General features: G+C 41.1%; 1 protein-coding gene across 1 annotated transcript; it reads left to right on the top strand.

Annotated features, from left to right (window-relative positions):
* The first annotated feature begins 4,843 nt into the window (after positions 1–4,843).
* Positions 4,844–8,382, top strand: LOC131820393 (beta-defensin 107A-like). The gene is made up of 2 exons (XM_059155968.1): positions 4,844–4,913; positions 8,240–8,382. Exons 1-2 carry the CDS (start codon positions 4,844–4,846, stop codon positions 8,380–8,382), a joined length of 213 nt encoding a protein of 70 aa, XP_059011951.1.
* The last annotated feature ends 5,433 nt before the right edge of the window (positions 8,383–13,815 follow it).

Raw genomic sequence — 13,815 nt, 5'->3', positions numbered from 1 at the left:
AATCAAAATCTTCTACTTTGAGGGGGCGCCTGGGTGGCTCAGTGGGTTAAGCCTCTGCCTTCGGCTCAGGTCATGATCCCAGGGTTCTGGGATCGAGCCCCGCATTGGGCTCTCTGCTCAGCGGGAAGCCTGCTTCCTCCTCTCTCTCTGCCTGCCTCTCTGCCTACTGCCTACTTGTGATCTCTCTCTCTGTCAAATAAATAAAATAAAACTTTAAAAAAAAAATCTTCTACTTTGAGTATAGACCTGTTTCGTCCTTTAATTCAATCAGTTAATGTGTAAACATGTTACCCAACATCCCACTTTCTATTTGATAATATACTTTTTTTATCTGCAATGAATATTGCTACTCCAGCCTCCTTACTTTTGATATTTTCATAGTTTATGTTTTTCCATTCATTTACTTTCAATCTTTCTGTGCTTCTTTATATTTACAGTGCTTTCCTTATAAACTGTGGTCTGATTTTACTCGGCCAATTTATTTCCTAGCTTTGACAATTCACAATTATGGGCAATGTTCCCCTTGGAGTAGGCTAGGTAATGGGTTCACAAGACCTCTCTGTTCCATTGTTGCAACTTATTATGAGTCTATAATTACTTCAAAAGAAAAAAGAAATGCTTGCAGAGTTAGTTCCTTTATAGATAACACATGTTTTTGTCTTCCTGCTTAATTTATCTGATTATCTCTACCTTTTAAGGAGAATGTTCAGTCCCTTGATATTTTTACATAAATAATGATAGATTAGTTAGATGTTGGTCTATCAATTCACTATTTCTGGTGTGTTTGTTCTCCCTGAGTTTTTCCTTTGTTCTCTATCTCTTGTCTTCTTCAGATTATTGGGATATTTGTGTCAAAACTACCATTGTAATGTGTTTATTATGATTAGTGCCTTCAATGGGGATATCAATAGACATCCTTAACTATTTTTTACCTAATTAGAGTTGATATTAATCTACCTTATTTAAAGTTTGGAAGCCTTATAATTGTATAGTAGATGTATTTCTCCCCATTCTCATAATAGTCCTTTTTACTGTATTTTCTGTATGTATCACAACCACATACATTATAACCCACAAGGCAATGTTACAGCTTTTGCATTAAGACATCACATACGGGGCGCCTGGATGGCTCAGTGGGTTAAGCCGCTGCCTTCAGCTCAGGTCATGATCTCAGGGTCCTGGGATTGAGTCCTGCATCAGGCTCTCTGCTCAGGAGGGAGCCTGCCCCCCCCCCCCACCCCTCTGCTTACTTGTGATCTCTTTGTGTCAAACAAATAATAAAATCTTTAAAAAAAAAAAAAAGACATCACATACATTTCAAATATATTAAAAGACAAGGTCCTTTTTAAATACTCACTCTGGTATTTATCATTTCTGATGTGTTTCATTCTTCTTGAAAATCAAATTTTCTTTCAGCATTTCCCTTTGTTTTTGTTTTTTACAGAATTTCCTTTTACAGTATTCCTATAGGGAATCTCTGCTAGAGAAAAAATTCTCTTCATTTTCTTTGCCCTGAAAAAATGTTTAGTGTATCTTCCCTTTTTCTTCTTTTATTATGTCCAACCAGCCTATATGTACTAGTGCATCATTGGTTTTTGATGGAGTGTTCACCGATTCATTAGTTGCATATTAACACCCAGTACGCGTCACCACACCTGCCCTCCTTAATGCCAATCACCTGTTACCCTTTTATAAAGGACTTTTTCCTGCAGATGGAGTTTGGAGCCCACAGTGTTGTGCCTGTTTTCCTTCTGCGCTGCAAGATGCATCAACGGTCTCCTGACCTCTTTTGTTTCTGAGCAGAAGCCAATGATAACTCAATCATTGTTTCCCTGTTATTCTTCTCTGGATGCTTTCACGATTTTTTCCCCTTTTCTGGGTTTCAGAAGTTTGACCATAATGTGCCTAAGCATGGTATTTCTATCCTTTGCAATTTGCAGACTTCCTGGTTTGGTCAATTTGTCTTTCACCAAATTTAGGAGTTTTCAGCCTTTATTTCCTTGAACCACTTTTACCCCATTATGTTTCTCTCCTTATTCTGAGACTTCAATTACCTGTATTTGATATTATCCATCGGGCCCTCAAAGGCCTGTATTTCTCAATCTTTTTTCTCTCTGATCTACAGATCTCATAATTTTTAGTGATTCAGTGACTCATGATCCTGTCACATTTTCTATGTTATCAAATCTATTCAGTTAATTTTTTTCAGATAATGTATTTTCTAGTATCAAAGTATCTTTATATTTTCTGTTCTTTAATGAGATCTTTCATGTTTAAAATTGATTGAAATAGGTATATTAAAGTCCTTGTCTGATTACTTCAACATCATTGATGTCCTGGCCACTCTGAATGTTGAAGAGGAAATGTGATGTTGCTGCATCCTCAGAAGAATGTTGATGTTGTAAAAGTTGTTTTTTTAAAAAAGATTTTAGGGGCGTCTGGGTGGCTCAGTCATTAAGCATCTGCCTTTGGCTCAGGTCATGATCCCAGGGTCCTGGGATGGAGCCCTGCATTGGGCTCCCTGCTCAGCGGGAAGCCTGCTTCTCCCTCTCCCACTCTCTCTGCTGTGTTCCCTTTCTCTCTGTGTTTCTCTCTGTCAAATAAATAAATAAAATCTCTCTTTTTTAAAAAAAAATTTTTAAAGATTTTTTAAAAAGAGATTTTATTTAGGGACGCCTGGGTGGCTCAGTTAGTTAAGCAGCTGCCTTCAGCTCCGGTCATGATCCCAGTATCCTGGGATCAAGTCCCGCATCAGGCTCCTTGCTCCACAGGGGGCCTGCTTATCCCTCTGCCACTCTGTCTGCCTTTGCTCTCTCTCTCTCTCTCTGACAAATAAATAAATAAAATTTTAAAAAAGAGAGATTTATTTATTTGTTTGAAAGAGAGAGAGAGGGAGAGAGGGAACAAGCGGAGGGAAGGAGCAGAGGGAGTCAGAGAAGCAGACTCCCTGCTGAGCAGGGAGCCCCATGTGAGACTTGATCCGAAGGCCTCAGGATCATGACCTGAGCTGAAGGCAGATGTTTAACTGACTGAGCCACCCAGGTGCCCTGATGTTTTTGTTCTAACAGGAAAGCGACTTTATTAAACTCAATTTGCAAATATTACCTTGTCTGTAGTGTAGCAGTTCAAATCTCAGTGGTGTTTGTGTGTTTGTCATTTTGTTTTACCTTAACTAGGTGCAAGCATGGCTCAAGGGTTAGCTAAAGTCATGGGCAGAGTTTACACATAGAACCTAAGCTCCCTTCTCTGGGTCTTCATTTTCTTTTTCTTTTTTCTTTTCTTTTTTTTTTTTTAAAGATTTTATTTATTTATTTGACAGAGAGAGATCACAAGTAGGCAGAGAGGCAGGCAGAGAGAGGAGGAAGCAGGCACCCTGCTGAGCAGAGAGCCCAATGCGGGACTCGATCCCAGGACTCTGAGATCATGACCTGAGCCGAAGGCAGCGGCTTAACCCACTGAGCCACCCAGGCGCCCCACTGGGTCTTCATTTTCAACAGGTACAGTCTCCCTTGGCTCTGACCTTGTGTTCTTAGTTTAGAAAGAGGATAGCTATTTTTGTTTGTTTGTTTTGAGTTAAGGTTTCCATGCCACATTGCAACCAGAGAGAACATACTCTGTGCTGTTTTATTTTTCCATTTTGACTTTTTTCTAAAATATTCTTGTGGGGCACCTGGGTGGCTCAGTGGGTTAAGCCTCTGCTTTCAGCTCAGGTCATGATCTCAGGGTCCTGGAACCAAGCCCCACATCGGGCTCTCTGCTCACCTGGGAGCCTGCTTCCCCCTCTTTCTCTGCCCGCCTCTCTGCCTACTTGTGATCTATGTTAAATAAATAAATAAAATCTTTGAAAAATAAAATATTCTCTTATTTGTTTCAGCTTTCATATTCTTCAGGTAATTACTTCCCCCAAAGTTTTACTCATTACCAGTGGGAGGGTCCAACTGTTAGGAGCTCACTTTGCTTTGCTTTATTTGAAATGGAACTCCTTGTTTGAGTTTTAATCTTTCAAATAACCCCCTACTTAAAATCCTTCAATAACTTCACTTTGATTTTAGAATAAAATTCAAATTTCTTAGTAACATAAATAAACATAAACAATTCCCCAACCCATATTTGAATGAAAGCTATTCCCGTAACATATGAGATATGGTCACTTTTAGTCATAATGCCATTATCCTTAATATTAATATCCTTCAAATATAAAAACTTTGAGCATTTAATAACAATTTCCATATCAATTGTTTCCTAAGTTCCTCTAACTAGGCAATTATCAATTAATAAGTCAAAGAACCCGTGTATTTTGAATATCTACTACTGCAAAGCAGTATCACAAGTAATCAATGGAAGGAAAAGGAAGAAGGAGAGTCATTTTCTTCTGTGGAGCTTGTTTGTAGTCACATTGGACAGGTAAAAAATGTTCATATACTCTAATTTTTGAAAAGCCATTATACCAGGCACCAATTAACAACTGCCAAATGAGTCTTAGAAGAGACGAGCTTGCACATATCATCTTAGAGAAGAAGAGGAATGGGAGTTATAGACCTTCTGGAAGTGGAGGTACCCAAAATGGGGCTTCAGAGAAAAACAGACATGGAGGCAGAGACATAGAGTCGAGGAATACAATCAGGAGAACAAGCTGTCTGCCCTACTCCCCCGTAAACATCATTGGGATAATATCTGATCCAGCAACCCACACATTACTCAGTGGAGGATGAATAATAGTTTCTTCTTAATGAACACTAAACCCCAAGTTGACTTCCAGCCCTTTCAGAGCCATAGAACTTGTTTTAATCAACTTCCCTTTATAAGAGTGCTGGATTCCAGCAACTGTACCCTTTCTCCACTGATGTCTGGAGCCATGAGAATCTTTTCCTTAATTTCTGCTGCTCTCATTCTCCTTGTTCACATTTTCTCAGGTAAGAGGGAAATCCTAATAGATGTAAGGATGACAATTTGTCTTTTGAGAAGAAATCTCAGGTTTTAGAAAAGTGCATGACTCATCCCTGTGTTCTAAAATGGTCCCAGGACGGGGCAGTTACTGGAAATCTTTTCTGGAGCTGAGACCAAAACAATGGGTCCACACGGAGCCAGAGTAGCTCCACCCAGAAGAGTATCTGGTTAATTTCCCTAAATGTTCTACCTAGGGTTTAGACTTCTTTTTGCATTCAGATCTCTTTCCTTCTGTATTCTTCAACACAGCTTCAGCATATGCCAAAGTGATTGCTCAAAATGAGAGAACGTTTCAGAGGCAAATTCCAAACACACTTGTTAATTTAGAGAATTATAGCTTTTGTAGCCTGAATGAGACTAAACTCATGATAAGAGGTTCTTGGTCTATTTTGGTATGTCTTACTAGTTGGTCCAAATCTCCTAATCTTTGATTATTCAGAATTTCTTTCTAGTTCTCCCATACTTACGGAAAATTTTATCATTTAAACAACTAGGGACTTGGTTAGTTTGCTTTTCGATCTCTGAGGGCTTTGAAATGTTCTCTTTTTGCTCAGTACAGCAAACACTTTATCCCTAAGAAAATTTTTTAAAAGATTTATTTATTTATTTTAGAGAGAAAGAGCTGGGGAAGGGGCAGAAGGAGAGAGAAAGAGAATCCTAAGCAGACTCCCCAAAGAGCACAGAGCCCAATGTGGGGCTTCATCCTGTGAACCTGAGATCATGACCCGAACCAAAATCTAGAGTCAGATATCCAACCAATGGAAACATCCAGGTGTCCCCCTAAGAAACTTTTATATTCATCCCTTCTCAACTATGCTTCATTCTTTCTGTTATGAAGCTGTTTCTAATGGGGGTTCCCCATGTATCATGAAGCACTTTACTTCTTCATGGTTCCTGAATTTCTACACTTATTTCTATACAATCAGGCTTCAGTAGGCCTACCAAGCCAATAGATATGAAGTGTGTTCCTACCACTTAATGAGAAATTGTTTGGGCATGATAGCAAAAGTAGGTAAAGTGGAAGGTCAAAAATATAATCAGAGCATGGTCTTTACCCTTAATTTCCTTGAAGTTTATGATTTTATTATTTCTGTATTGGTTAAAAAAAATAGGTTGCCCAGAATAGTAAATATGCATTTGATACATTTCAAATGTGTATATAAGTGAATGGAAGAGATGGGAATATGCACAGAACAGTTCCCATAAACACCATAAAAGATGCAGAGTATAAAGAGAAGCCATGGAGATCGAAGCTTGGTTCCAACTGTGGGATCAGGCGGGGCTTTCTGAGAGGTGGCATTCATATTGCACTTTTGAAAGCAGACACAAACAAAAGTCCCTGTGTTTCAAAGGCTCATTTATCAAATCAGTTTCTTAGCTTCTGCCCCAGTCTCTTTTCTCAGAGGTCAGACAATGGATTCCAGTGGAGAAACACATTTTAAGCCGTCTTCCCCATCCCCATTCATCAGGTCTCTGATTTGCTAAGGACTCCTGTTCCCAAACTCACTCAGGCACATTTGAGTCCTAATAATAAGCACAGTGTGGGCTCAGATTAGGACCACCATGATCACAATAACCACAGAAAATCTCAGAGCTGGAAGTGAGTTTAATGATCAATACAAGAGGTAATGAACACTGACTATTATGCCAAAACATGTGAGGTTGGATCTCAGTTGCCATCCTTTTAAGTTCTGTCAACTCTTGTGCTTCAATTTCCTTTCTATAAATGGTAATAATAATAAAATCGTTTGAAAGATGAAGACACTTGTTGCATTAATTAGAGTAAAGTCAAACTTATTTTAACAAAGACACTTAAAAAGAGAGTCAATGAAAAAAAAAAAAAAACACAATTTATTTTTCTCTTAAGGAAAAGTCCAAAGACAAGTAAGTTGACTATTGTGGGTAGAAAGAATGTCCTTCTCCATCAAGTCATGTTGAGACTAGGGAGGAAGGTTAACTTTGCATCCTAAACATGTGACTGTTTTATCTGATTCTAAAGATGCTCTAAAAGAAAGGGCTGAAAAGTAATTAAAGGGCATGATTAAAAAGATTGCATAGAAGTAGCTATATCATTCCATTCCTGTTCCATTCATCCAAACTTATCCATGGGGCCATGCAGAGACACAGGACCAGGGAGTGATACATTTTGCTGAGTCTCCATGTGTTATCCATTATCTGAAAAGAAAATTACTGATTGGGGAAATTTTAACAATCCCTCTGCTTATGTACTGCTTAAACAAAGCCAGGCACATCCTCTGTGCCCTGAGAAAGTTTGCTGTTTCTTTTGTTTGCTTGTCATTGTTTTTTATCATCACTCTGATTCTTGGTATCTGCCCCAATATTTAAACACTTTATAGGTATTACACATCAATTGATTGCCCAGTTGCCTGATGAAGCTCAGTGACCTATTCAGTGACCCAAGTTCAACTTTGGGCTATTAAAAAATTCCCCTTAATTTGAGCAGAAATCTAAAGTTATGTGATTCCTTTCCATTGGTCTGAGTCCTAACTGGGGCATGAACAGTGCCTCTTCAGCACAGCAGCTTCTCAGATATATGACAACCATATGTATTCTTCTCCCCCACCCCAAAGCTGTACTTTCCGAGAATAATTTCCTTTTGAGAGTAATCATTTCCTTTTGAGAACTGATTCCTGTTTTTTCTATTATTTGTCCCGAGAACACATATTGCCAAAAACTTTTTTCAATCATTCTTCTAAAAAAATTTTTGATCTTTTCAGCTTAGTCCTTGTTCTGAAGGAAAACCTGTTGCCTATCCCATTGATATGTTTACAAAGTGGACCAGTACCACATTTCTTTTATCTTCGCACTTAAATTTGTGAAACTCAACAACCACACAGCAGTCCATGTAGGCTATCATTGACCTGCCTACCGTGTCAACAGTATTGTCTTTACCTTTTGTTATATATCTGAGACTATTAATTTGGAGGTGTGAAAAAAATCACAAATTGGAAAGGACTGTTTATTGGAATTAAAAAGTACACTTCCTCCATCCCAAGAAAAAGTTCTCTACTTCTATATATTCTAGAAATGACTGTGGTAGAAGAAATTGAATACCAAGTAAGAACACTGCATCAGAGAATCTGGTGGGAGCAAAGAATCTGAGCTCCCACACCACTATTCAGGTGGCATGTGCTTTTTCTGATCTCTAGGTGTGTACTCTGTGTCTGCAGGAGATTTGGTAATGAGGAGCTGTGGGTTTGGCCTGGGTGATGTTGTGTTGCTTTCTGGTCACCAGTGACTGGGTAACTGAAGCCCTGCTTTCTTCACTTAGCCCACGGAGGAATATACAGACAGGTACAGTGTAAGAAAATGAATGGGCGCTGTGAAGTCGAGTGCCTCTCCTTCGAAGTTAAGATTGGGGGCTGTCGAGCTGAACTGACACCATTTTGCTGCAAAAAAAAGGGAAACAAGTAAAAGCCAAGCAGCAGCTACAAAAAGTAAGAGGTAAAGATCCTCTGGCTGTGAGCTCCATGCAGCAAACCTGTCTGGATTTTCTCTCTTGACCTTCAAACTTGACATTATTTGAATGAAGCTGTCAGTCCAGCTTCTGACGCTGCAGAGAGATGTCTTCTCTAATCCAGGAGATCCCCAAGGAAACAAACTGCGTGGGGTTTACCTTGGCTATCTCCACTTGCTGGCATAGTGAGTGAGCAAGTGAACAGATTAAACAGGTACAATGGAAAGGTGGGACTGTGCTTGAAAGAAGTTCTAAAGTCCTGGCTTCAGACAGAAGTGTGACCCTGGGCCTTTTTGCTGTTCAGACTCTGGTGTCTGAAGTAAGAGGATAGTCAACCACATAGTAAATGGCCCATATGCTGGACACGAATCATCACTGCCTTAGCCATACTGTCAGCATGGACTTCTCCAGCTCCTTCACAGACAATTAGAATGACCCCCAATCCTTGTCCAATCCCGGACATCAAGTGTCACAATGAAGCTGGCCCGCGTCAAAGTTTAAGGTGGCCCAAGATTGAGAGCATCTTCATTCTGGCCACTTGCAATGAGAATGTGTCATTCATGGACTTTCCGAGCACAAGGTCCCTAGAGATAAGTTTAACTCCACACCTTCATTACAGAGAAGGAGATATAGGCCCAAGAAGATCTCACTGTTGCTGGCTTAGTCGCAACCATGTTCAGACTTCTGGTTTTGGGGTCTTATGTTGTTAGCATGTCCACAGAATGGTGTGCTGGCCAAGGGCTGAAGTCTGAAGATGGAACACTTCTTAGCAGCTCCAGTAAACAGTTGGGTGGAGAAAGAAGTGGAAACCAGCTGCAGGAAAATTACATACGTTCCAAAATCCCTCCTGTGACCTTGCAATCCTTGCTTTTCAGGTAAGGACACATAGGTTTGCCTCTGCCCTGACTTGCCAAAATTCAGAGGCCCAGTTTTGAGGTAGAGCAAGATATATTTCACAGGCCATTTTCATCTTCGATTTACAGCACACCCTTCCAGAACAGAAGAAACACAGTCCCTTTGGTCTGCTCTGGAGAATTTCATTACCTATTCAATTAAGCCCACTTCCTGTAGAGGTGTAAATAAGAGAGAACAAAATAAAACACAATTTCCTAGGATAAGACAATTTGTAAAAGCCTGTACAATAAGAAATAAAAATGTGTTTCAAAAAAATGTTCTGGTGCTATTATTTATCTTTATGGTTAATGGGCCAAATTTTTTATTCTGAAAACCATATAAGAGTGAAGCAAGCAATGATGCTCGCTGTTGCAAGGGTCTCAGGTCCTAGGCTTTCCCAAGAAGTTTCTTACCCACAGTCTCAGATAAAATAACTGCCTTTGAGAATCTAAATGTAATTAGGTCTCTTCCCGTTTTTCCTCCCTTTATTCTTTCCTGCTTTTTTTGGCCAAATGAACTGGAGTATGTATAATGCGTCTCTTTTCTTCTCAACTTACAGAAACATCATCCTTTGCTACTTTTTTGCTGCTGGAACTTCTCTTTACAAGGAGACCAGTGACCTCTTAGGCATGTCTTGGTCACCATGCCTTCTTTCTAAATACCCAGGATAATTTCTGTTGACCTACGTGGGCCCTGTCTGATAAAAATCCTACACTGTATTTCCAACTTTAACTTCTTGCTAAAGTTTTATAAGGCGTTGGTCTTCCTAACTGGACTTCTGATAGACACCTAAAAGTGACTTGTGTTTACTGTAATTTATTCCTTTCTTTTCAAAACTGACCTTCATTTACTATTCCAGATCTTAGTAGATATTTCTCCCATTTACTTAGACACTCAAGTTAATAATGGCTTGCTCAGCCTTACTCTCCCTCACAAATCACACAATTCCCTCATTGCATAAATCCACATAGACTACTCACTAGTACGTGAAAATTGTGCTATACCTGTTCTTCCCTTCTTTCTCCTCACTAACATTGTTCTCATTTGCCTGGAATTGGGGGTTGGGCTTTGTTCCACATTTCACATCCACACGCATACACACACCATGTGTGTTGTTCAACCCTAAAAACGAAGCAGAAGTGTCACACTCAGATTTACAGATGTTTTTAGAACATTAAAATTAGAAATGGGCTTAAAAATAATTTAAGTCAGGTCACCTGGGTGACTCAGTTGGTTAAGCATCTGCCTTCAGCTCAGGTCATGATCCCAGGGTCCTGGGAGGAAACTCTGCATCGGACTCCTGCTCAGCGGGGAGTCTGCTTCTCCCTCTGCCCCTTACTCCACTCATATGCTCTCTCTCTCAAATAAATAAAATCTTTAAAAAATAATAAAAGTCAATGTTTCCAGAACCAAATTGATTCTAGTCACCAAGAATATTTTTGAAAGTCAGCAGTCTGTCTCCTACTCTAACACTTTCATATTGGGAACACTTCATTAAGAATCTGAGTTTTTAAAACCACTTTTCCAACCAAATCTCCTCCATAGTGCTGTTTGGCAGCTACAGATCATTGACCAGAGCATCTGAGATTCAAATGTGACCAGGTCCTATGTCCCAAAGTTCCAGCTAGAAGACAGGTTGGAGCTTCAGAACTCAAGTCCCGAAGTCCTACCTTTAGGCTCTGTGGTATTTCACTGCCCTGCACTTTTTGAAAAGAAGATACTGAGAGGAACTGAACAAATGGCTCATCTTCTTGCTCAACTCAGGGAGCAGAAGCTCAGATTTTAAAGACTGATTGATTGATTTAAGAGAGAGAGCAGGAGAGAGAGCATGTATGAGTTGGGAGGAGGGAGAGAGAGGAAAGGAAAAGCAGTGAGCAGTGAGCCTCACAGGGGGCTCCATCCCAGGACCCCGGGATCATGACCTGAGCTGAAGGCAGATGCTAAACCCACTGAGTCATCCAGGTGCTCTAGAAGCTCAGACTCTAGGAGGAAGACAGATATATGTCCAGCCAGCTAACATACAATGTGGCAGGTTCCACAGCCTGATGGGAGGCCTGTGGGAGCTCAAAACAAGATGACTGAGTATAACTGCAGTTAGTGGAGTCTGGAACAAGTTCATAGACGAAATACTTTGTCCCTAGTCTAAATCACTTTAACTGAACAGAAAGATTATTGTTCCATTCTATTATCAATATGTAGGTAGCTTATGTTCCCATTTGACGATTCTTTCCACTCAAAACTGCCCACTTCTAGGAGCCTCCAAAATAACAAGGACTCTCTGTCCTCCCTTGAAGACCATTCTGGTCTCATGGGATACCTCTGTCCCTAGACACCCTCAGGAGGTATTGAAATATCCTCTTTATACAAACAGAGCCATCCCACTGGTCCTGGTGAGCTGCGGACTGAAATGAAGCCATTTTCCACCTGTCTGTATGGACACTTCACCCATGAGAACCACTGTCATCTTCCTTTGTCATTCTATTCTTTTCAAACCAAGTCTCCCCGGGTAACAAAACAAATTTATTTAAGACTTGGTCAGTTTGAGAATCTGAGCTCTTGAGAGAATCATACACACAAGACAAAATCCCCACTGCCGACACAGTGAGAAGGGGCTGCGTGGGAAAGTCAAAGTTTGAGAGAACCGTAATGTCCTGACTCCTGAATGATCACTCCCCAGTGTGTGCCCCACATCCTACGACTGGTAAGGACAGATTTAGATAGAGTGCAGTCAGAGTCTTTCCAGGTCACTGGAGCTGAACAGGATCTGAGTAGCAGAAATGGGGGGGGCATTTTTCTCAAAATTTTTTTGTCTCCAAACCCCCTCTGCTTATGTTTTCCAAGAGTCAGTGACTCTCAGATAATGGCACAATAGAGCCATAATAAGGCTCTCAGACCCAGGAAGAGGGAGATGATAAGGTCCTACTGGTAAGGGGAACTGAGTCCAAGTGAACTGGCTCCATACAGCTGATCTTTGGGGCTTGACTCTGTCTGTATAGCTTTATTCCACCCTTGGCTCTCCCTCTCGGTTCCCTTTCAACCCTCGTCTCCTCAGATGGATTCCTCCTGAGATCCCAGCTGACTCCAGAATCAAACACGCCCTTCTCCACTCAGGATAGAAACAGGGACTAATGGTCTTAACCATCCTGCCCAGACATGCCCAACCACAGCCTGCACCAGACTCCCCACATTTGACCAAGGAAATGACTGAAAGTATTAAAGAGAACAGCAGTCTCTAAAACTCCTGGCCAAGTATATTCAAGGAGGCATAAGCAATATTATTACACTTGAAGCAGGATATTTATTCATTTGTCTTGAGGAACAAAAGCCTTAGGGTTTGCTGAAATGCAGTAAGTAGACCTGAAATGCACTATAACAATAGTGTCATATTATCAGTGGCAGTAAGTCAAAATGGGAGGGAGAAGAATGCTGAAGGTGGTGCTGGTGTTTCTGAGTACCACACATTGCAGACAGATGGACAGATGGACAGTCCCTAGAAATGTTTAAAGACCCCTCCTTACTCAGCCATCAGAAAGGATGATTATCCACCATTTGCTTCAATGTGGATGGAATTGGAGTGGATTAGGCTGAGTGAAATAAGTCAAGCAGAGAGAGTCAATTATATGGTTCCATGCCTATGTGGAACATTAGGAATAGCGCGGAGGACCACACGGGAAGGGAAGAAAAGCTGGGAAGAAATCAGGAACGGAGACAAACCATGAGAGATTCTGGACTCCAGAAAACAAAGTGAGGTTTTCAGAGGGGAGGGCGGTGGAGGCATGGAGTAATGGATGATGGGCATTAAGGAGGGCACGTGTTAGGATGAGCACTGGGTGTTACACACAAATAATGAATTGTTGAACACTATGACAAAAACTTACGATGTACTATATGCTGGCTAACTGAACATCATAAAAGAAGATAAAGTTCCCTCCTTGTTCCCAAACAAGGCTGGTATTGCTCTGGAAGGCACAGGATGGTGATGGCCCACCTACTCCAACAACTTGAGCACTCTCCTGGTCCTCCCAAAAGCAGTGTAAGGCTCCCATGCTGGCCTTTGTCACCCCCTGCTGGTCTCGTTGACAACCTCACACTCCAACAGCCCAGAGCCTCCACATGCACATTTGGCTACCTTGCCCCCCGGGGTCTGAGGGAAAAGGTGGCAGAAGGGTAATGGGGACGCTAAGGCTAAGAAAATACTTGGGGTTTAGTGGGAGTCCCAGGCATGGTTTGTAGATGCCAGTTGTGGGTCTGGCTCCTGCCTTCTTTGCATGGCACCTGGGCTGGCCAACACCTGAAACCTGATGAGTACGGCATGGCTGGCTACCCGCAAACCACGTCCGTGCCGTAGGGCTCCACTGCTGGGAAATGTATGCAAGTTCCTTAGTTCACGCATGTCCTGACCTTATTGGCTCGGCTTTCTAGATCATAGGCTGCCTGTTTTGGCCTATGGGGTAGTTTTCTCGGTAAAAACCTAGGGCTCAGAGTCTGAGATACTG

The sequence above is a fragment of the Mustela lutreola genome, chromosome 18, assembly GCF_030435805.1.
Source record: "Mustela lutreola isolate mMusLut2 chromosome 18, mMusLut2.pri, whole genome shotgun sequence".
NCBI lineage: Eukaryota > Metazoa > Chordata > Mammalia > Carnivora > Mustelidae > Mustela > Mustela lutreola.
This window is presented reverse-complemented; position numbering and strand designations above follow the sequence as displayed.

Coding starts and splice junctions, on each gene's coding strand:
- LOC131820393 (XM_059155968.1), top strand. CDS start 4,844: ATGTCTGGAGCCATGAGAATCTTTTCCTTAATTTCTGCTGCTCTCATT. Junction 4,914..8,239: donor CCTTGTTCACATTTTCTCAG/GTAAGAGGGAAA, acceptor TTCTTCACTTAG/CCCACGGAGGAATATACAGA.